The sequence below is a fragment of the Anolis carolinensis genome, chromosome 1, assembly GCF_035594765.1.
Source record: "Anolis carolinensis isolate JA03-04 chromosome 1, rAnoCar3.1.pri, whole genome shotgun sequence".
Lineage (NCBI taxonomy): Eukaryota > Metazoa > Chordata > Lepidosauria > Squamata > Dactyloidae > Anolis > Anolis carolinensis.
This window is the reverse complement of record NC_085841.1, coordinates 212,505,447-212,522,797: the sequence shown is the minus strand read 5'-3', so window position 1 is coordinate 212,522,797 and position 17,351 is coordinate 212,505,447. Positions and strand designations below refer to the sequence as shown.

General features: G+C 41.2%; 1 protein-coding gene across 2 annotated transcripts in view; it reads left to right on the top strand.

Annotated features, from left to right (window-relative positions):
• Positions 1-17,351, top strand: part of nostrin (nitric oxide synthase trafficking) — a 59,838-nt gene that overhangs the window by 2,611 nt on the left and 39,876 nt on the right. The window contains exons 1-2 of one of the 2 annotated variants that reach the window (XM_016990678.2): positions 7,398-7,504; positions 10,410-10,495. Coding sequence is in view for 1 of the 2 variants with exons in the window: in XM_003216047.2 (XP_003216095.2) it covers positions 10,410-10,495 (86 nt within the window). In the remaining variant the exon portion in view is untranslated. Of the gene's footprint in view, positions 1-7,397; positions 7,505-10,409; positions 10,496-17,351 lie in introns of those variants that run through there. The other variant, XM_003216047.2, reaches the window with a different exon arrangement.

The following is a 17,351-nucleotide window of genomic DNA, read 5'->3' as shown; positions in this document are numbered from 1 at the left end:
ATTTTTCCTTTTCTACCTTTTGCTAATGGCTTCTTTGTTTTTTATCTTCAAACTCTAAAAGTAGCCAGAAAAGGCTTTTTAAAACTTCCCTCCCTCTCCCAAAAAAACCCACTCCATTTTTGTTTCCTTAGGAATAAAAAGAAATACACACCTTCTGTTGCTCTCCTTTCCCTCCCTTTTGACTCAAATGTTCTTGCAATAATAGTAATAGTAATAATAAATCCTGCAAATTTGCAAGAGTCTCTCTTTTTCTTCCCCTTCCACCATGCAATCTTTTTCTTCTTCCTGGCTTGCAAGAGGTTCTGTCACTCACTCTCATTTCGCTTTTAAAAACATTCCCTCCTTGTCTCTCTCTCTCTTAAAAAATAAGATAACTTCAGCCTGGGAGGAGAAGCGGAGAAGAGAGGTTTTGGAAAAGAAAACATACTGTGGCCTCCAGGCTCCGCTGCTGGCTTGACCTTGACCCGATTATAAGCCGGGGGAGGCTTTTTCAGCCCCCAAAAATAGATTTTAAAAACTCGACTTATCTTCAAGTATATATGGTCCTTATATCCAACTTTATCTTTTCATACGGAAACTCAAAGCAGCTCACAATCAAAAACATTACAATTTAAAATATACAAGTATGCAACAATAAAACGGTATGTCAACAACAACAAAACTTTATTACTGTCCATAGCCAACACAAAGAACAGTATATAATTATATATTATCGGTAGTAGAGTCTCACTTATCCAACATAAACAGGCCAGCAGAATGTTGGATAAGCGAATATGTTGGATAATAAGGAGGGATTAAGGAAAAGCCTATTAAACATCAAATTAGGTTATGATTTTACAAATTAAGCACCAAAGCATCATGTTATACAACAAATTTGACAGAAAAAGTAGTTCAATACACAGTAATGCTACTGTATTTATGAATTTAGCACCAAAATATCACAATGTATTGAAAACATTGACTACAAAAACATTGACTACTAAAAGGCAGACTGTGTTGGATAAGCGAATGTTGGATAAGTGAGACTCTACTGTATTACATTTAATATATTTGTATTATTATATTACAATATTATTGTGAGAGTTGAAGTCCAAAACGCCTGGAGGGAAGACAAAGTTTGCCCGTGTTTGTTATAAAGCTATAGCTCCCACCATTCCACATTATGAGCAGTCCAAAGGATGTCAAGCTGGATCAATGCTATAGTGTATGGAATGCTATGGAACCCAAAAGTTGTAGTTTGACAAAGTTTTTGCCTTCTCTGCCAAGGCCTCACCAAACTACAACTCCCAGGAAGCCATAGGATGGGGTTATGGCAATTTAAAGTGCCTCAGTTTGTCATAGATGGGGCCCTGCCATTCCTCCGGACTGGGAAAACGTTGGGGGACAGAGAAGGGGCTCAGAGAAAGCCTAGCAAGGCTCAAGAACTGTCAAAAGTAGCTGGGAGGCAGAAAACTGCAAGTGTTACAGAAGCTATGTTAAGAAAAGATTGGAGCCAGAGGGGTGTGTGCTGCATTCATCTCTGTCATTAGAGAATGAATCCCACCCCCACCTACACCCCCACGGTGGTGCAGAGGATGTTTTTCCAGTTTCAACTGGTATCCCAGACATCCACAACTTCCTTTGAAGCTGCATAATTTGGCATAAATCCAATTGCTCGTTTTATCTAAGAGTAAACCATGGGAAACCCTAACTGAGTAAACCCTAACTGGAGTAAACCCTAATGAGTAAACCCTAACTGGAGCCCCAGTGGCAAAGTGCATTAAAGCACTGAGCTGGAGACTGAAAGGTCCCAGGTTCAAACCCCAGGAGCAGTGTGAGCGCCCGCTGTAAGCTCCAGCTCCTGCCAACCTAGCAGTTCGAAAACATGCCAATGTGGGTAGATCAATAAGTACCACTCCGGTGGGAAGGTAACGGCGCTCCATGCAGTCATGCCGGCCACATGATCAAGAGACAAAAATTGTGTGATCATGTTACACTGGTCCTTGCTTGTCTTCCTTGGTTTCTAGCTCATATCTGGGGCCAATTCAAAATGCTGGATTTGATCTCTATAAGCTCTATTTGGCATGCCGCCCTCTTTCCAGAAAAAATATGACTCAGCGCCCCCTGGTAAAGGGGGCGTGGCTTAGAGGGGTGGGAGTGGCTCCTGCTCAAGAGGGTGGGGCTGAGCCTCTCCCCTAGTTCAAGATGCACAGCTGCAAGGGAGAGGTGGGCAAGGCCACAAATGGGCGGCCAGGACTAGGATGGGTGGAGTTACGAGCTCTGAGGCAGGGCTGAGCTTCTATCCCTGTCCTGCGGCGCCTGACAGGACACAGGAGGCGGGGCTAGAGGAGGGGGCGGGGCCTCTTCCCAAGTGCCTGACAGGGCTAAACCTCTATACCCCCCCCCATGTTCTAACAAGCGCCTCCAGGCAGCGAGAGCACCGAAAACCAACACTGAGGCCAATAATCTTTTAATATCTTTATTAAAGCAAATAGTAATCTAAAAATGAATTGGTGGAAAAGTTGAGCAAGCAATAGCCCTTTAAGAAAAGGTATAAGATACTCCAGAAATGTCAAGAAATATGTCCAGTATTAGAGTCCAAAGTCCAGATACCGAAACACACTCAAACCGAAACAGCGTTTGAGTGGGGAATCAATTCGACAAGCAAGGAACACAAACAGGGTTCAAATGTTCATGAATAGTTCTTAGAAGTAAGACAGGAACTTGAGAGCGTAGAAATAAAACTTGGTACATGAAACAACAGAGAAGTAGACTCAATCCCAGTCTAATCGTGAGTAACAGCGACTGCTGGCTGCCCGAGTTAAGAGGCTGGGAACATGAGGCGATGAACCTTCTTAACGTTGGGTAACATTGACACCGCAGGGAAACTACTGTGAGCAAAAGTGTTATAAGAACACTAGCTGTGCCCAGCCACGCGTTGCTGTGGCATTTTCTGGTGGTGTTGGTGAGAAATTGTTGAGGTAGTGGTGGTATTGAATGTCTGTTGTATGGTAGTCTTTATGTTTAGTATGCAAACTGAAGTGGATTATATGGCAGTGTGGAGTCAAGATAATCCAGTTCAAAGCAGATAATATAAGATTCTAAATGGGTTATATAGCTGTGTGGAAGGGCCTTGAGTCTACACTGCCATATAATCCAGTTAAAATCTGATAATCTGTGGAAGAGGCCTAAGTGAGGCCTAACTGTGCCTGTCCCCTGGGCTGAGTAGGTTGCTAGGAGACCAAGTGGGCGGAGCTTAGCCTTCTAACTGGCAGCAATTGGATAAAAACTATTATTCCTCTCCCTGTAATTAGGACTTTATTTTTCTTTTCTTTTTGTTGTATCAACCTAGAGCCGTGAATGATGGGTTGCGTTGTCAAATTTCGAGGTTGGGGGGCCTGTAGTTTTGTTGTTTTGTCCGCTGCCCTGATGCCATCACTCTTTTATATATATAGATGGGGGAGAGGCTCAGCCCTGTCTTGTGTTCTTGGGAAGAGGCCCCGCCCACACACCTAGCCCCACCCTTTAGTCCTAAAAGGCCTCTCAGGAGAGGTATTGAGGCTCAGTCCTGTCTCGGGCTCTTGGAAGGACGCCCCGCCCCCTTCCCTAGCTCCACCCTCTGTGTCCCAACAAGCGCCTCAGGAGAAGTATAGATTCTCAGCCTTGTCTCAGGTTCTTGGGAAGAAGCCATGCACACTCCTCTAGCTCCACCCCGTGTGTCCTAACAGGCACCTCAGGTGCTCAGCCCTGTTTCCGGCACTTGGGAAGAGGCCCCGCCCCTCCTCTGGCCCCACCCCCGTGTCCTAATAGGTGCCATCACCGCCCCCCTGGATCGCTCCAGAGTCCACTGCAGGGCGGTAGCGCCCACTTTGGGAATCACTGCCTTAGCACATGATGGAACTATTATTGGTCCTGAAGGTCATCTATGGAATCAACCCTGCAGGTTTCCCTGAATCCAAGGCAAGGAACATGGCAATGCAAAGACTTGAGGGCTCGCTTGGCTCTCACAACACTATCTTTTCAGCAACCTCCGATGGCCTAGGGGATAAAAGCCTTGTGACTTGAAGGTTGGGTTGCTGACCTGAAGGCTGCCAGGTTCGAATCCTACCTGAGGAGAGTGTGGATGAGCTCCCTCTATCAGCTCCAGCTCCATGTGGGGACATGAGAGAAGCCTCCCACAAGGATGGTAAAACATCAAAAACATCCGGGCGTCCCCTGGGCAATGTCCTTGCAGACTGCCAATTCTCTCACTCCAGAAGCAACTTCGGTTGTTCCTGACACGAAAAAAATATCTTTTCAGCAGCTGTTTTTGTTGTTGTCCAAAGCATGAAAGTTTACTTCTCCTTTGTATTTTGCATATTATTTTGCTGTGCTCTGTTGATACATACTTGCTGGATTTTAAGATGTGATTAATTTAAATTATTTACAGTAAAATTTTAATATATGTGTATGTGTGTGTGTGTGTGTGTGTGTGTACAGGCATGTGTTTATAAATAAATATGTTGTAGGTTGCATTTAGGAGCCCCCAGTGGCACAGTGTGTTAAAGCGCTGAGCTGCTAAACTTGTGGACTGAAAGGTCAGCGATTTGAATCAGGGGAGCGGAGTGAGCGCCCGCTATTTGCCCCAGCTTCTGCCAACCTAACAATTCGAAAACATGCAAATGTGAGTAGATCAATAGATACCGCTCCGGCGGGAAGGTAACAGCACTCCATGCAGTCATGCCAGCCACATGACCTTGGAGGTGTCTACGGACAGTGCTGGCTGTTCGACTTAGAAATGGAGATGAGCACCAACCCGCAGAGTCGGACATGACTAGTCTTAACATCAGGGGAAACCTTTACCTTTACTCTAGGTTGCATTTTTATTTGTGATGAGTTACTTCCCAGATCTATTGCTAAGCAAACTTTCCTGGGAATGCTGTGAGGCAGAAATCAAACTTTTTTTTCTTTTCAAAACACCATTGTGCAGAAATTGTTGAGTTGTGCAAAGAAAGCTCAGGCTTCAGCCCTCCTTCTCCTTGCTTTATGATTGGATGGCCCAAATAGTGGCCAGTGCATGATTTATGGCGTTTATTTTTTATTTTGCTTGAAATGCTCACATGCCCATATTTAGGGAACAGGAAATGGTGTGATCAAGCAAAACCATGTCCTCCTGGCCAGCACTGGCTAAAAGGGTCATGCAATGATGATGTTGGCTGGTAGATATAAGGTGAACTATAAAAATGTGTTGTCGAAGGCTTTCATGGCCGGGGTCACAGGGTTGTTGTATGTTTTCTGGGCTGTATGGCCATGTTCCAGAAGTATTCTCTCCTGACGTTTCACCCACATCTATGGCAGGCATCCTCAGAGGTTGTGAGGTATGGAGAAACTATAAAATATTGCTCTAAAACACTCCCCGAGCCCTTCCTTTATAAGATAGGATGGTACCCACATACATGTGTTCTTTTTTTCTTTTTTCTTTTCTGTAAGATTAAAATAAACCTTACTACTGATCCAAGAAACATTGGGTCATTTTTGCCTATCCTTGAAATTTCCGAAGCTGTTCATCCTGGTCTGGCATGACAATACGATCCATTAAGTCAGTGGTTCTCAACTGTGGGTCCGCAGATGTTTTGGCCTACAACTCCCAGAAATCCCAGCCAGTTTACCAGCTGTTAGGATTTCTGGGAATTGAAAGCCAAAACATCAGGGGCCCCACAGGTTGAGAACCACTGAATTAAATGCACTGAGATTTATTTCCAACTAAGCATGCAGAAGATTGTGGTGAAAAAGCAACTGAGAGAGGAAGGGAAAAGATGAACACACTTTTCCAACTCCACCCCAAGATCCAGATTTCTGTATTATCTGAAGCTGCATCTTGGGAATAACATCTACATAACTGGGCCCCATGTGAAGCTAGGCTCTTAGATGTTTATCAAAGAGTTGTTGAAGAAAGTGTTCTTCAGCAGACATGGCAGAAGCAGCTTGCTTTTCTCTGTTTAACCTGCATCCATTATACATGCCTGTGCAAATTGCATCAACTGCCCCTGCTGTGTTACTTGATACAGTTTCACCTTGTCAGTGTGGGCAATGCATTACAAAAACTGAACATCCACCATAAAATATTAATACAGTGTGTTTTCCCTAGAAAGCTGCATCACCCGCTGGTGTCACATAACAGAAGAAACGCAGATGAGCTGGTGGATGCTGATGTAGCAAAGTTTCTACCTTTCAGTTTGATGCTATATATTATTACAATAATAACTAGCACAGCGTAGTGGACTAGGGTTCAGGGAAGTAAGGTTTAGAATCCTTACTCAAACAGGGAAATTCATGGGGCGAGCTTAGGCAAGTTACATCTATCTATCTATATATATAAAAGAGTGATGGAATCCTGGCACCGAGCAAAACAACAAAACTAAACACCCCCCAACCTCGAAATTTCATGACACAACCCATCATTCACGGCTCTAGGTTGATACAACAAAAAGAAAAGAAAAATAAAGTCCTAATTACAGGGAAAGGAATAATAGTTTTTATCCAATTTCTGCCAGTTTGAAGGCTAAGCTCCACCCACTTGGTCTCCCAGCAACCTACTCAGCCCAGGGAACAGGCACAGATAGGCCTCACTTAGGCCTCTTCCACAGATTATCAGATTTTAACTGGATTATATGGCAGTGTAGACTCAAGGCCCTTCCACACAGCTATATAACCCATTTATAATCTTATATTATCTTCTTTGAACTGGATTATCTTGAGTCCACACTGCCATATAATCCACTTCAGTGTGCATACTAAACATAAAGACAACCATACAACAGACATTCAATACCACCACTACCTCGACAATTTCTCACCAACACCACCAGACAACGCCACAGCAACGTGTGGCCGGGCGCAGCTAGTTTCTCATAGAATAGCAATGGCAAATAAACCTTATCTGAAACATTACAAAACAAATCTCCCTAGGATAGGGTTTTTTTCTTTTCTGTAGTCAGGAGTGATTTGAGAAATTGCAAATTGCTTCTGGTGTGAGAGAATTAGCCGTCTGCAAGGATGTTGCCCAGGGGATGCCCAGAAGCTTTTGATGTTTTACCATTCTCTCATGTCCCTGCATGGAGCTGGAGCTGATAATGGGAGCTCATCCACGTTTGTCCCAGGTTGGATTCGAACCGGCAACCTTCAGGTCAGCAATCAAATCTTCAAGTCAGCAGTCCTGCTGGCACAAGAGTTTAATCCACTGCACCACCAAGGATAGGGTCATCATCAGCTGGAAAGTACATAAATGAAAACCAGGGGTGGAATTCCTTATCAGCTACTTAGCTATGTAAGCACTTAAACAGTTATGAAGTGTGTCCTAGCCCACCCACCACAATTCTCACTTAGTGGCTAGCAGCTGCTGCAAGCAATGAGGAATTACCCTCATGTTGATCTAGAAACACCTGGCTGACATTCCCACTTGCAATCTCAAAAGCTGCAGCTCAGTAAAGAAAGACTTTTATGGTCCTGATATATTCCCTAGGCAATAGTAAAGAAAAAAGTAAAGGTAAAAGTTGACATTATAACTCTATCCTGAATTTTATTAGGTCCCTTATATTCTGGTATTTTAACTGATGATATTATTTTTATATTGTTGCTGCAGTCCCCCCCACCAATGAAGTCGACTGAATTGTACTTGGTGGTTGATTGATATTATTACTGCTGTATTAACTCTTGTTTTATTGTCTTACTGTGTTTTATTTTTTTTATATTGTTCAGTGTATTTATGCTGTTGTTTTTGTAAATTGTGCTAGTCGGGCCTTGCCCCATGTGAGCCGCCCCGAGTCCCCGTGGGGAGATGGTGGCGGGGTATAAATAAAGTATTATTATCATTATTATTATTATTATTATTATTATTATTATTTTCCCTGACATTAAGTCTAGTTGTGTCTGACTCTGAGGGTTGGTGCTAATCTCAATTTCTAAGCCAAAGGGCTGGCGTTGTCTGTAGACACCTCCAAGATCATGTGGCTGGCATAACTGCATAGAGCGCTGTTATCTTCCCGCCGGAGCGGTAAACCTATTGATTTACTCACATTTGCATGTTTTCGAACTGCTAGGTTGGCGGAAGCTGGGGCTAACAGTGGGAGCTCACCCCACTCCACGGATTGGAACCACCGACCTTTCAGTTAGCAAGTTTCAGCAGCTCAGCAGTTTAACCCAATGCACCACCCTGGGCTCCCAATCAGAGCCAGCCCTAGGTATTTTCCAAGTGTAGGCGAACAGAATTTTGGCGCTCCCCCCCCAAAAAAAACTAATCACTGAAAAATTAAAGCTTTGGATAAGCGAAAGTGTTGGATAATAAGGAGGGATTAAGGAAAAGCCTAAACATCAAATTACATTAAGATTTTACAAATTAAGCACCAAAACATCATGTTTTACAAGAAATCAACAGAAAAAGCAGTCTCAACTGCGCTCCCATATGTTTTGTGCCCCAAGCAACCACTTAATTCACCTCATTGTTGGACCGGCTCTGCTCCCAATGGTAAAGAACCTGGTAAAGAACCAGGGAATAAAATACAAGGATCATGAACACAACTGGGGGACTTTCACAGTCTCCAAATAGCCCTTAAATTAGTGAAAACATAAAGATCATGAATGCAAACCACCTTATAGAATTTTTGTAATCTAACATTGGAGACTACTTTGCTTTTGTTATATTACTGTTATTTGCAGTGAGTTTCCTTGAGTGTTTTTAGTGGAAAGCTGGGCTAAATGTTTCTATTACAGATAAATAGGTAGACACATATTAATATATAAAAAATAACAACCCAAGCTGTCTAGAGAGATGGGGATGTTTGATATTTTAACACTAATGATTTTAATAATTGTTTTAATTGCTTGCTACCAAATGATTGCAAAATTCAGATTTTCCAGCAGTAAAGCCCCCAACATTTTAGAAAACCAAAATGTCTTATCCCATGAAATACTATATTCAGCACATAAGGAGCCTCCGGTGGCCTAGGGGATACAAGCCTTGTGACTTGAAGGTTGGGTTGCTGACCTGAAGGCTGCCAGGTTCGAATCCCACCCGGGGAGAGTGTGGATGAGCTTCCTCTATCAGCTCCAGCTCCATACGGGGACATGAGAGAAACCTCCCACAAGGATGGTAAAACATCAAAACATCTGGCGTCCTCTGGGCAACGTCCTTGCAGACAGCCAATTCTCTCACTCCAGAAGCAACTCTGGTTGCTCCTGACACAGAAAGAAAAAGCACATAGTAGTCGCCCTCGCATAATAGTCGCTCCCCTTTTTTAGGTCCCCATTCTGTTTTTTTAGGATTCCTCGCATAATAGTTGCACTCTTAGTTTATGAGTGTGACTGTTATGTGAAGAGGGCAGGCTTGTAGGCAGGTGAAGCTTCACCCACCCGGGCACTCGGCTGCCAGCTTCAATGGGGAGAGGCAGATGGGTGAGTTCACCCACTTGATTTCCTCTCCCCTCCAAGCTACAGAAAGTTGCCTTGGCCAAGGCAAGCCTTCATAGCTCAGAGTGGAAACATACAGTCAGTGGACTCATATAATGCATTCTACACTAACCATATAATGCAGTTTCAAGTGGCCTAGAAGATGGGGAGCACTTTGAAATGGTTTTGATCTGTGATCTTACTTTCACAAGGAGATGGAAATTCTGCATCCTGACATACAGATAAAAGAACTGATAACCTTATTTTAAAATGTACATGCCAAACGAAGCTTATGTACAAATGATGAAGAAGGGTGTGTATGTTTATGTGGGTGCTAGTTTGGTGAAAGGCCTCCTCAGTATCGTTTCTGTTGGGTGGAGATCCTGGACAGATTTCAGGGAGAAGTGCAATCCATGCATCCAAAACTTTGACCTAGATTAAAATATCACATGGGAATGGCGAAATCAGGCACCTTCTCACCAGAGGGTCTCTTTAAAAATGTACCATCAATTTGTTTGTCTTATTCAGAAGCACTGGCTTTAGGTTTTCTGCTATAAAAAATTATTCTCCAGCCAGCAAGTCACCCACTTCCTCTCCTGTTCAAGATTCTTTCACCAGAACCATGTATCAGCCCATTCTATAATTGCCCCATTTTTGATGTGTTGCCATTATTATACTGTACTTTATTGCCCATTTTAACTGTGAAATTACCTTTCCCCATTTCGGAACATTCTGCACTTTGCCCGGGATCTATGAATTAGTCTCCTGTTTTTAACATTGTATACTGCATGTTGATTTTAATGATTTTTTTAAAACTGATGCTGATGTTTTTATTGGGATAATTGTGTTATTGCTCTGTTATTGTTATTTGATTGTTGTATCGGGCAAGGCCCCATGTAAGCTGCCCCGAGTCCCTTTGGGGAGATGGGGCGGGGTATAAAAATAAAGTTATTATTATATTATTATTTAAACATGGAAAGTGTCTCAATCTGTATATTGTTTTTTAGTATGACAGGGCGTATCAAGAACTGAAAGGATTCTCCAAAAATGGAGACAATTTCTGCAAGCAACTCTTGTCTATTCTTCAACAGAGGTGGGTAGAGACATATGTTGATTATACATATTAGTCACATTTATTTATTTGCTACATTTATATGCCGCCCTCCTCACCCCGAAGAGGACTCAGAGCGGCTTACAAATTAAATTTACATACAATATTATATTAGCATAGTACAATACTGGTAATAAATTACTATATTGTACTGTATCAATATATTGTAATATTATTAGCAATATTTCATGTAAAATATAATATATAATATTATTATATTGTATTATTAGTATTGTAGCCCCGGTGGCGAAGTGCGTTAAAGCACTGAGCTGGAGACCAAAAGGTTCCAGGTTCAAACTCCAGGAGTGGCGGGAGCGGCTGCTGTTAGCTCCAGCTCCTGCCAACCTAGAAGTTCGAAAACATGCAAATGTGAGTAGATCAATAGGTACCGCTCCGGCGGGAAGGTAACGGCACTCCATGCAGTCATGCTGGCCACATGACCTTGGAGGTGTCTATGGACAACGCCGGCTCTTCGGCTTAGAAATGGAGATGAGCACCAACCCCCAGAGTCAGACATGACTGGACTTAACGTCAGGGGAAACCTTTACCTTTTATCATATTAGAAACTTAAAACTGCATTAAAATGCATTTAAAACTGCATTCCTCTCATAAGCTCAAGGATCAGAACACATGGTTTCCTACTTCTCCTCATGTTTTCCTTGTCTGAGGTAGTCCAGGCAGAAACAGAAGAGAAGGAAGATCTTCTAGTTATTGCATGATTTAGGGCTTTAATATTGGATCTTCCAAGCCACTCCAAAGCTATGCTATGCTGTGCGTCATCACCTTGAAATAATTCAAGATTGTTCTTTGCTAAGAAGCTGAAGTATTTTCTCAAAATTTTGGAGATGAGGTTCATTGTCTTTAGGAATAGATTTGTGGCATAGAATATATCATTTGTTTGACTGAATGGAATGCTCAAGGCTTGGTCTCATATTGCTACAAGAAAATGAACTTACTCAGTAATTACTCTTGGTATGAGAAGCACTTGAATTTAGAAAAATTTCATAGCAAATATAAGCTTCACACCCACAAACATCTATGTTTCTTTTGCATAACAACATGCTGGCTGAGTTGTAACTGCTTCATCACGCTAGAGCAGTGATTCCCAAAGTGAGCGCTACCGCCCCCTGGTGGGCGCTGCAGTGATCTAGGGGGGCGGTGATGGCCATAGGTGCATTTGGGGGGCAATGAATAACTGTATTACCTTTCTATTCTGAATTCAAAAAATAGTTTCATAATTTCAAACTTCAATGTTTCTAATTTACACCACGAAAAATATAGAAACATTAATACATATATATTTCTGTTTAATTTCTATTTGAAAGTTTAAAAAAATTAATTTTCAGGGGTCACTGAGTAATATTTTTTCTGAGAAGGGGGCGGTAGGCCAAATAAATTTGGGAACCACTGCACTAGAGCATGGGTCCACTTTACATCTGGTTTCTTCCTCCTGCAGAATTCAGCGAAGCCCAGGAGCTGCCTGGCTGAGCAGTTTAAACTACAAGCCCCAGAATTGTGCAGGAGACAACAATTTTGTATCCTGTGGATTTAAATTGAATATTACTTTCCAATTTCCAATTTAGGCAACTGGATATTAATCCCTCGGTTTCATCTGGATCATACCCAAAATTAGCAGATATGTTTTTTTCTGCAGTTACTGTTGATATTATAGTCACAAACAAAATTCTGAAAGATTTATGAAGATTTAGTTTACCTAAAACTTTTTACCAAAAAAAAGGTGCAAGGGAGAGAGCGAGAAGCATCTAACTGTGACTCATTTCATCTTAAAAACCTAATTAATTTTTCTGTCAGATGGTTTGAGCAGACAGCAAGGGTTTCATTAGCTGCACACTCCAAATAAAAATTGTCACTCTGCAAAAGATGTGACTTGCTCAGGAAACCTGAGGACTTCCTTTATGTGAGGTGCGTTTATGAAATTTTTGAAATGGCCCCACCATCTGTGCAATAAGGCAAGGGAGAAAGTCAGTATCACAGAAGAAGAAGAAACTCTCTTCATTTTATATAACCTGGGATGCCATTATTGCTCACCCCCTGATTAGGTTGCTGCCATTAATTTTGATAGTCTTCAAAATCTATGTGTGTAGGGTTATTACAGATTACATACCACCCCAGATATGATGTTCATTTCCTCCCAAATACTACTTTTAGAAGAACCAGTTCAGACATTCAACAGCAAGTCATTCAAAGAAGAGTAACCACGATTCAATTGAGTCTTGTTCTATTGATGATAACCTTTCCTATCACATTTTTGGGCAGTACGGAAGGAGGCAGACCTTAGAGAAGTTTTTTTGGAAGGCATAGTAGTGATACTGCATGGTTGTTGTTGTTGTTTATTCTTTGGTTGCTTCCAACTCTTCGTGACCTCATGGACCAGCTCACACCAGAGCTCCCTATCTGCTGTCACCACCCCCAGCTCCTTCAAAGTCAAGCCAGTTACTTCAAGGATACCATCCATCCATCTTGTCCTTGGTTGGCCCCTCTTCCATTTTCCTTCCATTTTCCCCAGCATCATTATCTTCTCCAAGCTTTCCTGTCTTCTCAGGATGTGGCCAAAGTACTTAATCTTTGCCTCTAATATCCTTTCCTCCAGTGAGCAGTTGGGCATTATTTCGTGGAGTATGGACTGGTTCGATCTTCTTGCGGTCCAAGACACTCTCAGAATTTTCCTCCAACACTGTTGGAGACTAGCCCGGAGGTGAAATAAAGGAGAGAATTCTAGGACAGCAATAAAACAAGCCTTTTATTGTTATCACAGCTGATGATAAGGCAAAACAGCCGTAGGTACCCACTCTAATGGGTCCGTACCATGCAAATGGCCGTCGCAACATGTGCGTAGCAAACAAAGGATTTTATATCTCGGCTTATCTAAAATTGACCAATGGCTGAGGGTCTTCCTCACCTTCCACACCCACTTTGGCATAAGTGATACCTGTGATCTCACTTGTTGATTTCAAGCTAACTTTTGGTCTTGGAACATTCTGGAGAAAGGCACCAGCTCACAGGAAAGGAGGGGTATATGCATAGGCAAAGCTACATAGGCAATAGTTTACTATTTTCTGGCTTATGGTCCCTACAACACCACAGTTCAAAAGAGTCTATCTTCCTTTGCTCAGCCTTCCTTATGGTTCATAGGTACTACTGCATGGTAGGGTTCTGAAAATTCAGTTGAAAAAGTAACTTTTCCAAACTCTATGCAGATGGGAAGAAAGTCTAGTCACACAAATGGATGGCTGCTAGTGGAATGTTGGATTTTGGTGAAGAGGTCAAGTTTAGTCTGCATCAATGCATAAATAGGGATTGTAATTTTTGTATCCAAGAGATCTTTTTGTATTGCATACCTTTCAGCATGTTGCAATATTTCTATGCTAGAGCATCTGCCAAGTGTTTTTCAGCTTATGCACATTGTTTTTGTTCATGTGGCCAACCTTGATAACCGTTCTCTGGATTTCTGGTGTCCCTGTCGTGACCTATGCTGCATTTCCAGAGCATCCTTGTGATAACTCCCGTTTTAGTAAAAGCTTGTGGGTATGGATGCAAGATGTAAATCAGTTTTCTCATGTAAATTGCATGAACACTGAGGGCAAATAGGGCATAACTGATTCATGATAGAGCATTAGGAGAACACTTGGGAGAGGTGATGTCTGTTTTAATACAACACAGGCTGAGTGACATGAATTATGGAGGGAGGCATGGGGGAGGACTATAGCTCCAACATGACAAGATAATTGCTGTTAAGGTACAGGGAGCTGCCTGCTAATACATGTAGTAGGAGAGGATTTCTCAGACTCTATTGCTTTGGAGAGAAATATTAAGACCCACTTTTCTTTGGCAAGAAATATAGTCTGCACAAAAATAATGAGTGGTTTTCTTTTAAATAGATGGTACAAAATATTAATAATGCAATTATTATCTGTGCAATTCTGGATACGATTCCATGAACAGCTTTACGCGGAGAGAGGCACACATTTTTACTGTTGGCATTAGAATATCCGTATATGTTTTGCAAGGTTTACAAGAATCAACAGGTTTTTGAGTGGCAGGCTGCAATGATCTCCTTTTAAAATATATTACATCACTGTTACCTAATAGTTTTTGCTTTGTTTAGTGCCAGGTTGTTCTAGAACAAAGTAGTCTAAAAATACCAAGCAATCACATTTCAAAATTATTGTAGCCTGCTAGTTTCAGTTGGCTTGGAAAAACAGAAGCTATATCTGTTTCCTTACAGCTGTTGCCCTATTTTTTTTTGTTATGGGTAAGTTTTAAGAGATTTCATGTTGGGATTCATTTATGTGGCATGAGAATGGGCAGAGTTTTTAATCAAGTCTTGACAACACAGGTTGTCTGACTTTGAATTAAGAATTTATGTTGTTTAAAATGTGAATACAAAAGCCTTTAGGACTTTTGTTAAGGCTAGGTTATGATCCCATTATGTCCAGTGTCATTGAGTAGTGTTTTAATTATTGAATTAAGGGAATAAGTCTGTTTTTGGAACTGCTGCAAGCCCATTTGAGACAACAGGTTCTGATGTAGTCACACCACAAAATCTCCCATGTAGATGTGTAGTTTTTCAATCATACATCTAACAAGCTTCGTGTGTTCTATTTCTTGTGTAACTACTGTATATATAGATTTCTTTTTTCTGAATAAAAATTATTTTTAAATTTCACAACACACAAATGGTTTTTAAAAACTTTTTAATTGTATTGTGCATTTAAAATGTTATATTTTACCTTGGATGATGTGTAGAAAAAAGGGGATATAAATTAAGCAAATTCATTAAAATACATATTTCAAAAGCTGCATGTATTATATGAGAAAGCGTACCAAGAGAAGAAAGCTACTTCAATTTCCAAGCTGGATTGTCTTCCCATTCTGAATTATAATAATACTTAATTATTAAAAACACAAAAATCTGGGAGAAGCAGAAAGAAGAAAGTAAAGAAGTACATAGGATATAATAATACTTAATATTTATAGAACACTTTGGGGTATCCAGTACACCTAACACCATTTTTCCAATTTGTAAAATGTCCATGTAAGTCAGATAGTAAAATTACCCCTCTACAGTACTGCAGACACAGGGCATAGAATAATTACAAGTTAACAAGTTTCTGACTGTGATGAGATTGAAACCAAAGCCTTCCTGATAAGGTTGTGCATTTGTATCAAATTACAGTAGAGTCTCACTTATCCAACATAAACGGGCTGGCAGAACGTTGGATAAGCAAATATGTTGGATAACAAGGAGAGATAAAGGAGAAGCCTATTAAACGTCAAATTAGGTTATGATTTTACAAATTAAGCACCAAAACATCATGTTATACAACAAATTTGGCAGAAAAAGTAGTTCAATATGCAGTAATGCTACATAGTAATTACTGTATTTACGAATTTAGCACCAAAATATCACGATGTATTGAAAACATTGACTACAAAAATGCGTTGGATAATCCAGAACGTTGGATAAGCGAATGTTGGATAAGTGAGACTCTACTGTACTTACCGTTTCTGTTTGTTCCATTCGTATTGTAAGAAAATACGAAAGGGCTGTGGTGCAGTCTGGAGAGCAGCTGCAATGAATCACTGCAATGAATCACTCTGACCAGGAGGTCATGAGTTCGAGGCCCGCTCGGAGCCTATGTTTGTTTGTCTTTGTTCTATGTTAAAAGGCATTGAATGTTTGCCTATATGTGTAATGTGATCCACCCTGAGTCCCCTTCGTGGTGAGAAGGGTGGAATATAAATGCTGTAAATAAATAAAATAATAAACAAAATTACCTTCAAAGGGTCCTGGTTCAAGAGGGAAATCAGGCAGAAAACCCAGTCTCGTGAGAGATGCAAAAAGCAAAGTTTATTATCACAGCTATGATAAGGCAGAACACCCGTACACACCCACTTCAATGGGTCCGTACCATGCAAATGGCCATCACAAAAGTATGTCGCAGCAAACAAAGAATATATATCTTGGCTTATCTAAACTTGACCAATGGCTGAGGGTCTTCCTCACCTTCCACACCTACTTTGGAACAAGTGATACCAATGACCTACAGTAAGTTGTTTACTCTGAGCTTTCTTCTCTCCTTAGAACTTTCTGGAGAAAGGCACCAGCTCACAGGGAGGGAGGGGCATATGCAGAGGCAAAGCCACATAGGCAAAGGTTTACTATTTTCTGGTTTTATGGTCCCTTTGATGAAGGTGTATTGGGAAAATATAATACTTGTATTGGAAACTATATATTGAATGTAATCATGTTAAGAAATAGAAATAGGAAAATATGCAATCACCAGCAGATTGTGTGCATATAGCCTTAAAATACATTCTGCCCTAGCAAATAGATATCTTCCCATAACAAAGACTAAAGTTCACTTAAAGAGGCCTCAAACATGCAGAAACATCTGTTAAGTGTCAACAGACCAGATAAGCCCGTACCCGTGAACTGAAGACAATAGAGGTTGAGGGGGAGCCCTAAAAGCCGAGATAGGAAATTCCAGAGATAAGGCCTAATGGAGGGTCAGAGGTCTTGAAAGAGTTTATATTTTAGGAAAATGCAAAAGTAGCTTTTTAGTTAAGTGCCGAGTAAGACTTTTTTGACATCAATTGGTGATGGATAATGCCTCTATGACGTAAATAGATGAATGCAAAATAGTATATAAGAACCTGTGTTTCTTTGTTCAGTACCCTTTTTTCCTGGAGACAGGAGGGTCTATATTGCTTATTCTCTCTGGCCACTGAGAATAAACGTCTTTTTTTCTACAGCCACCGGAACTCCCTTTGTCTCATTGCCTCAGACCTTTGTTTGCCATTTCACCTTCAGTAT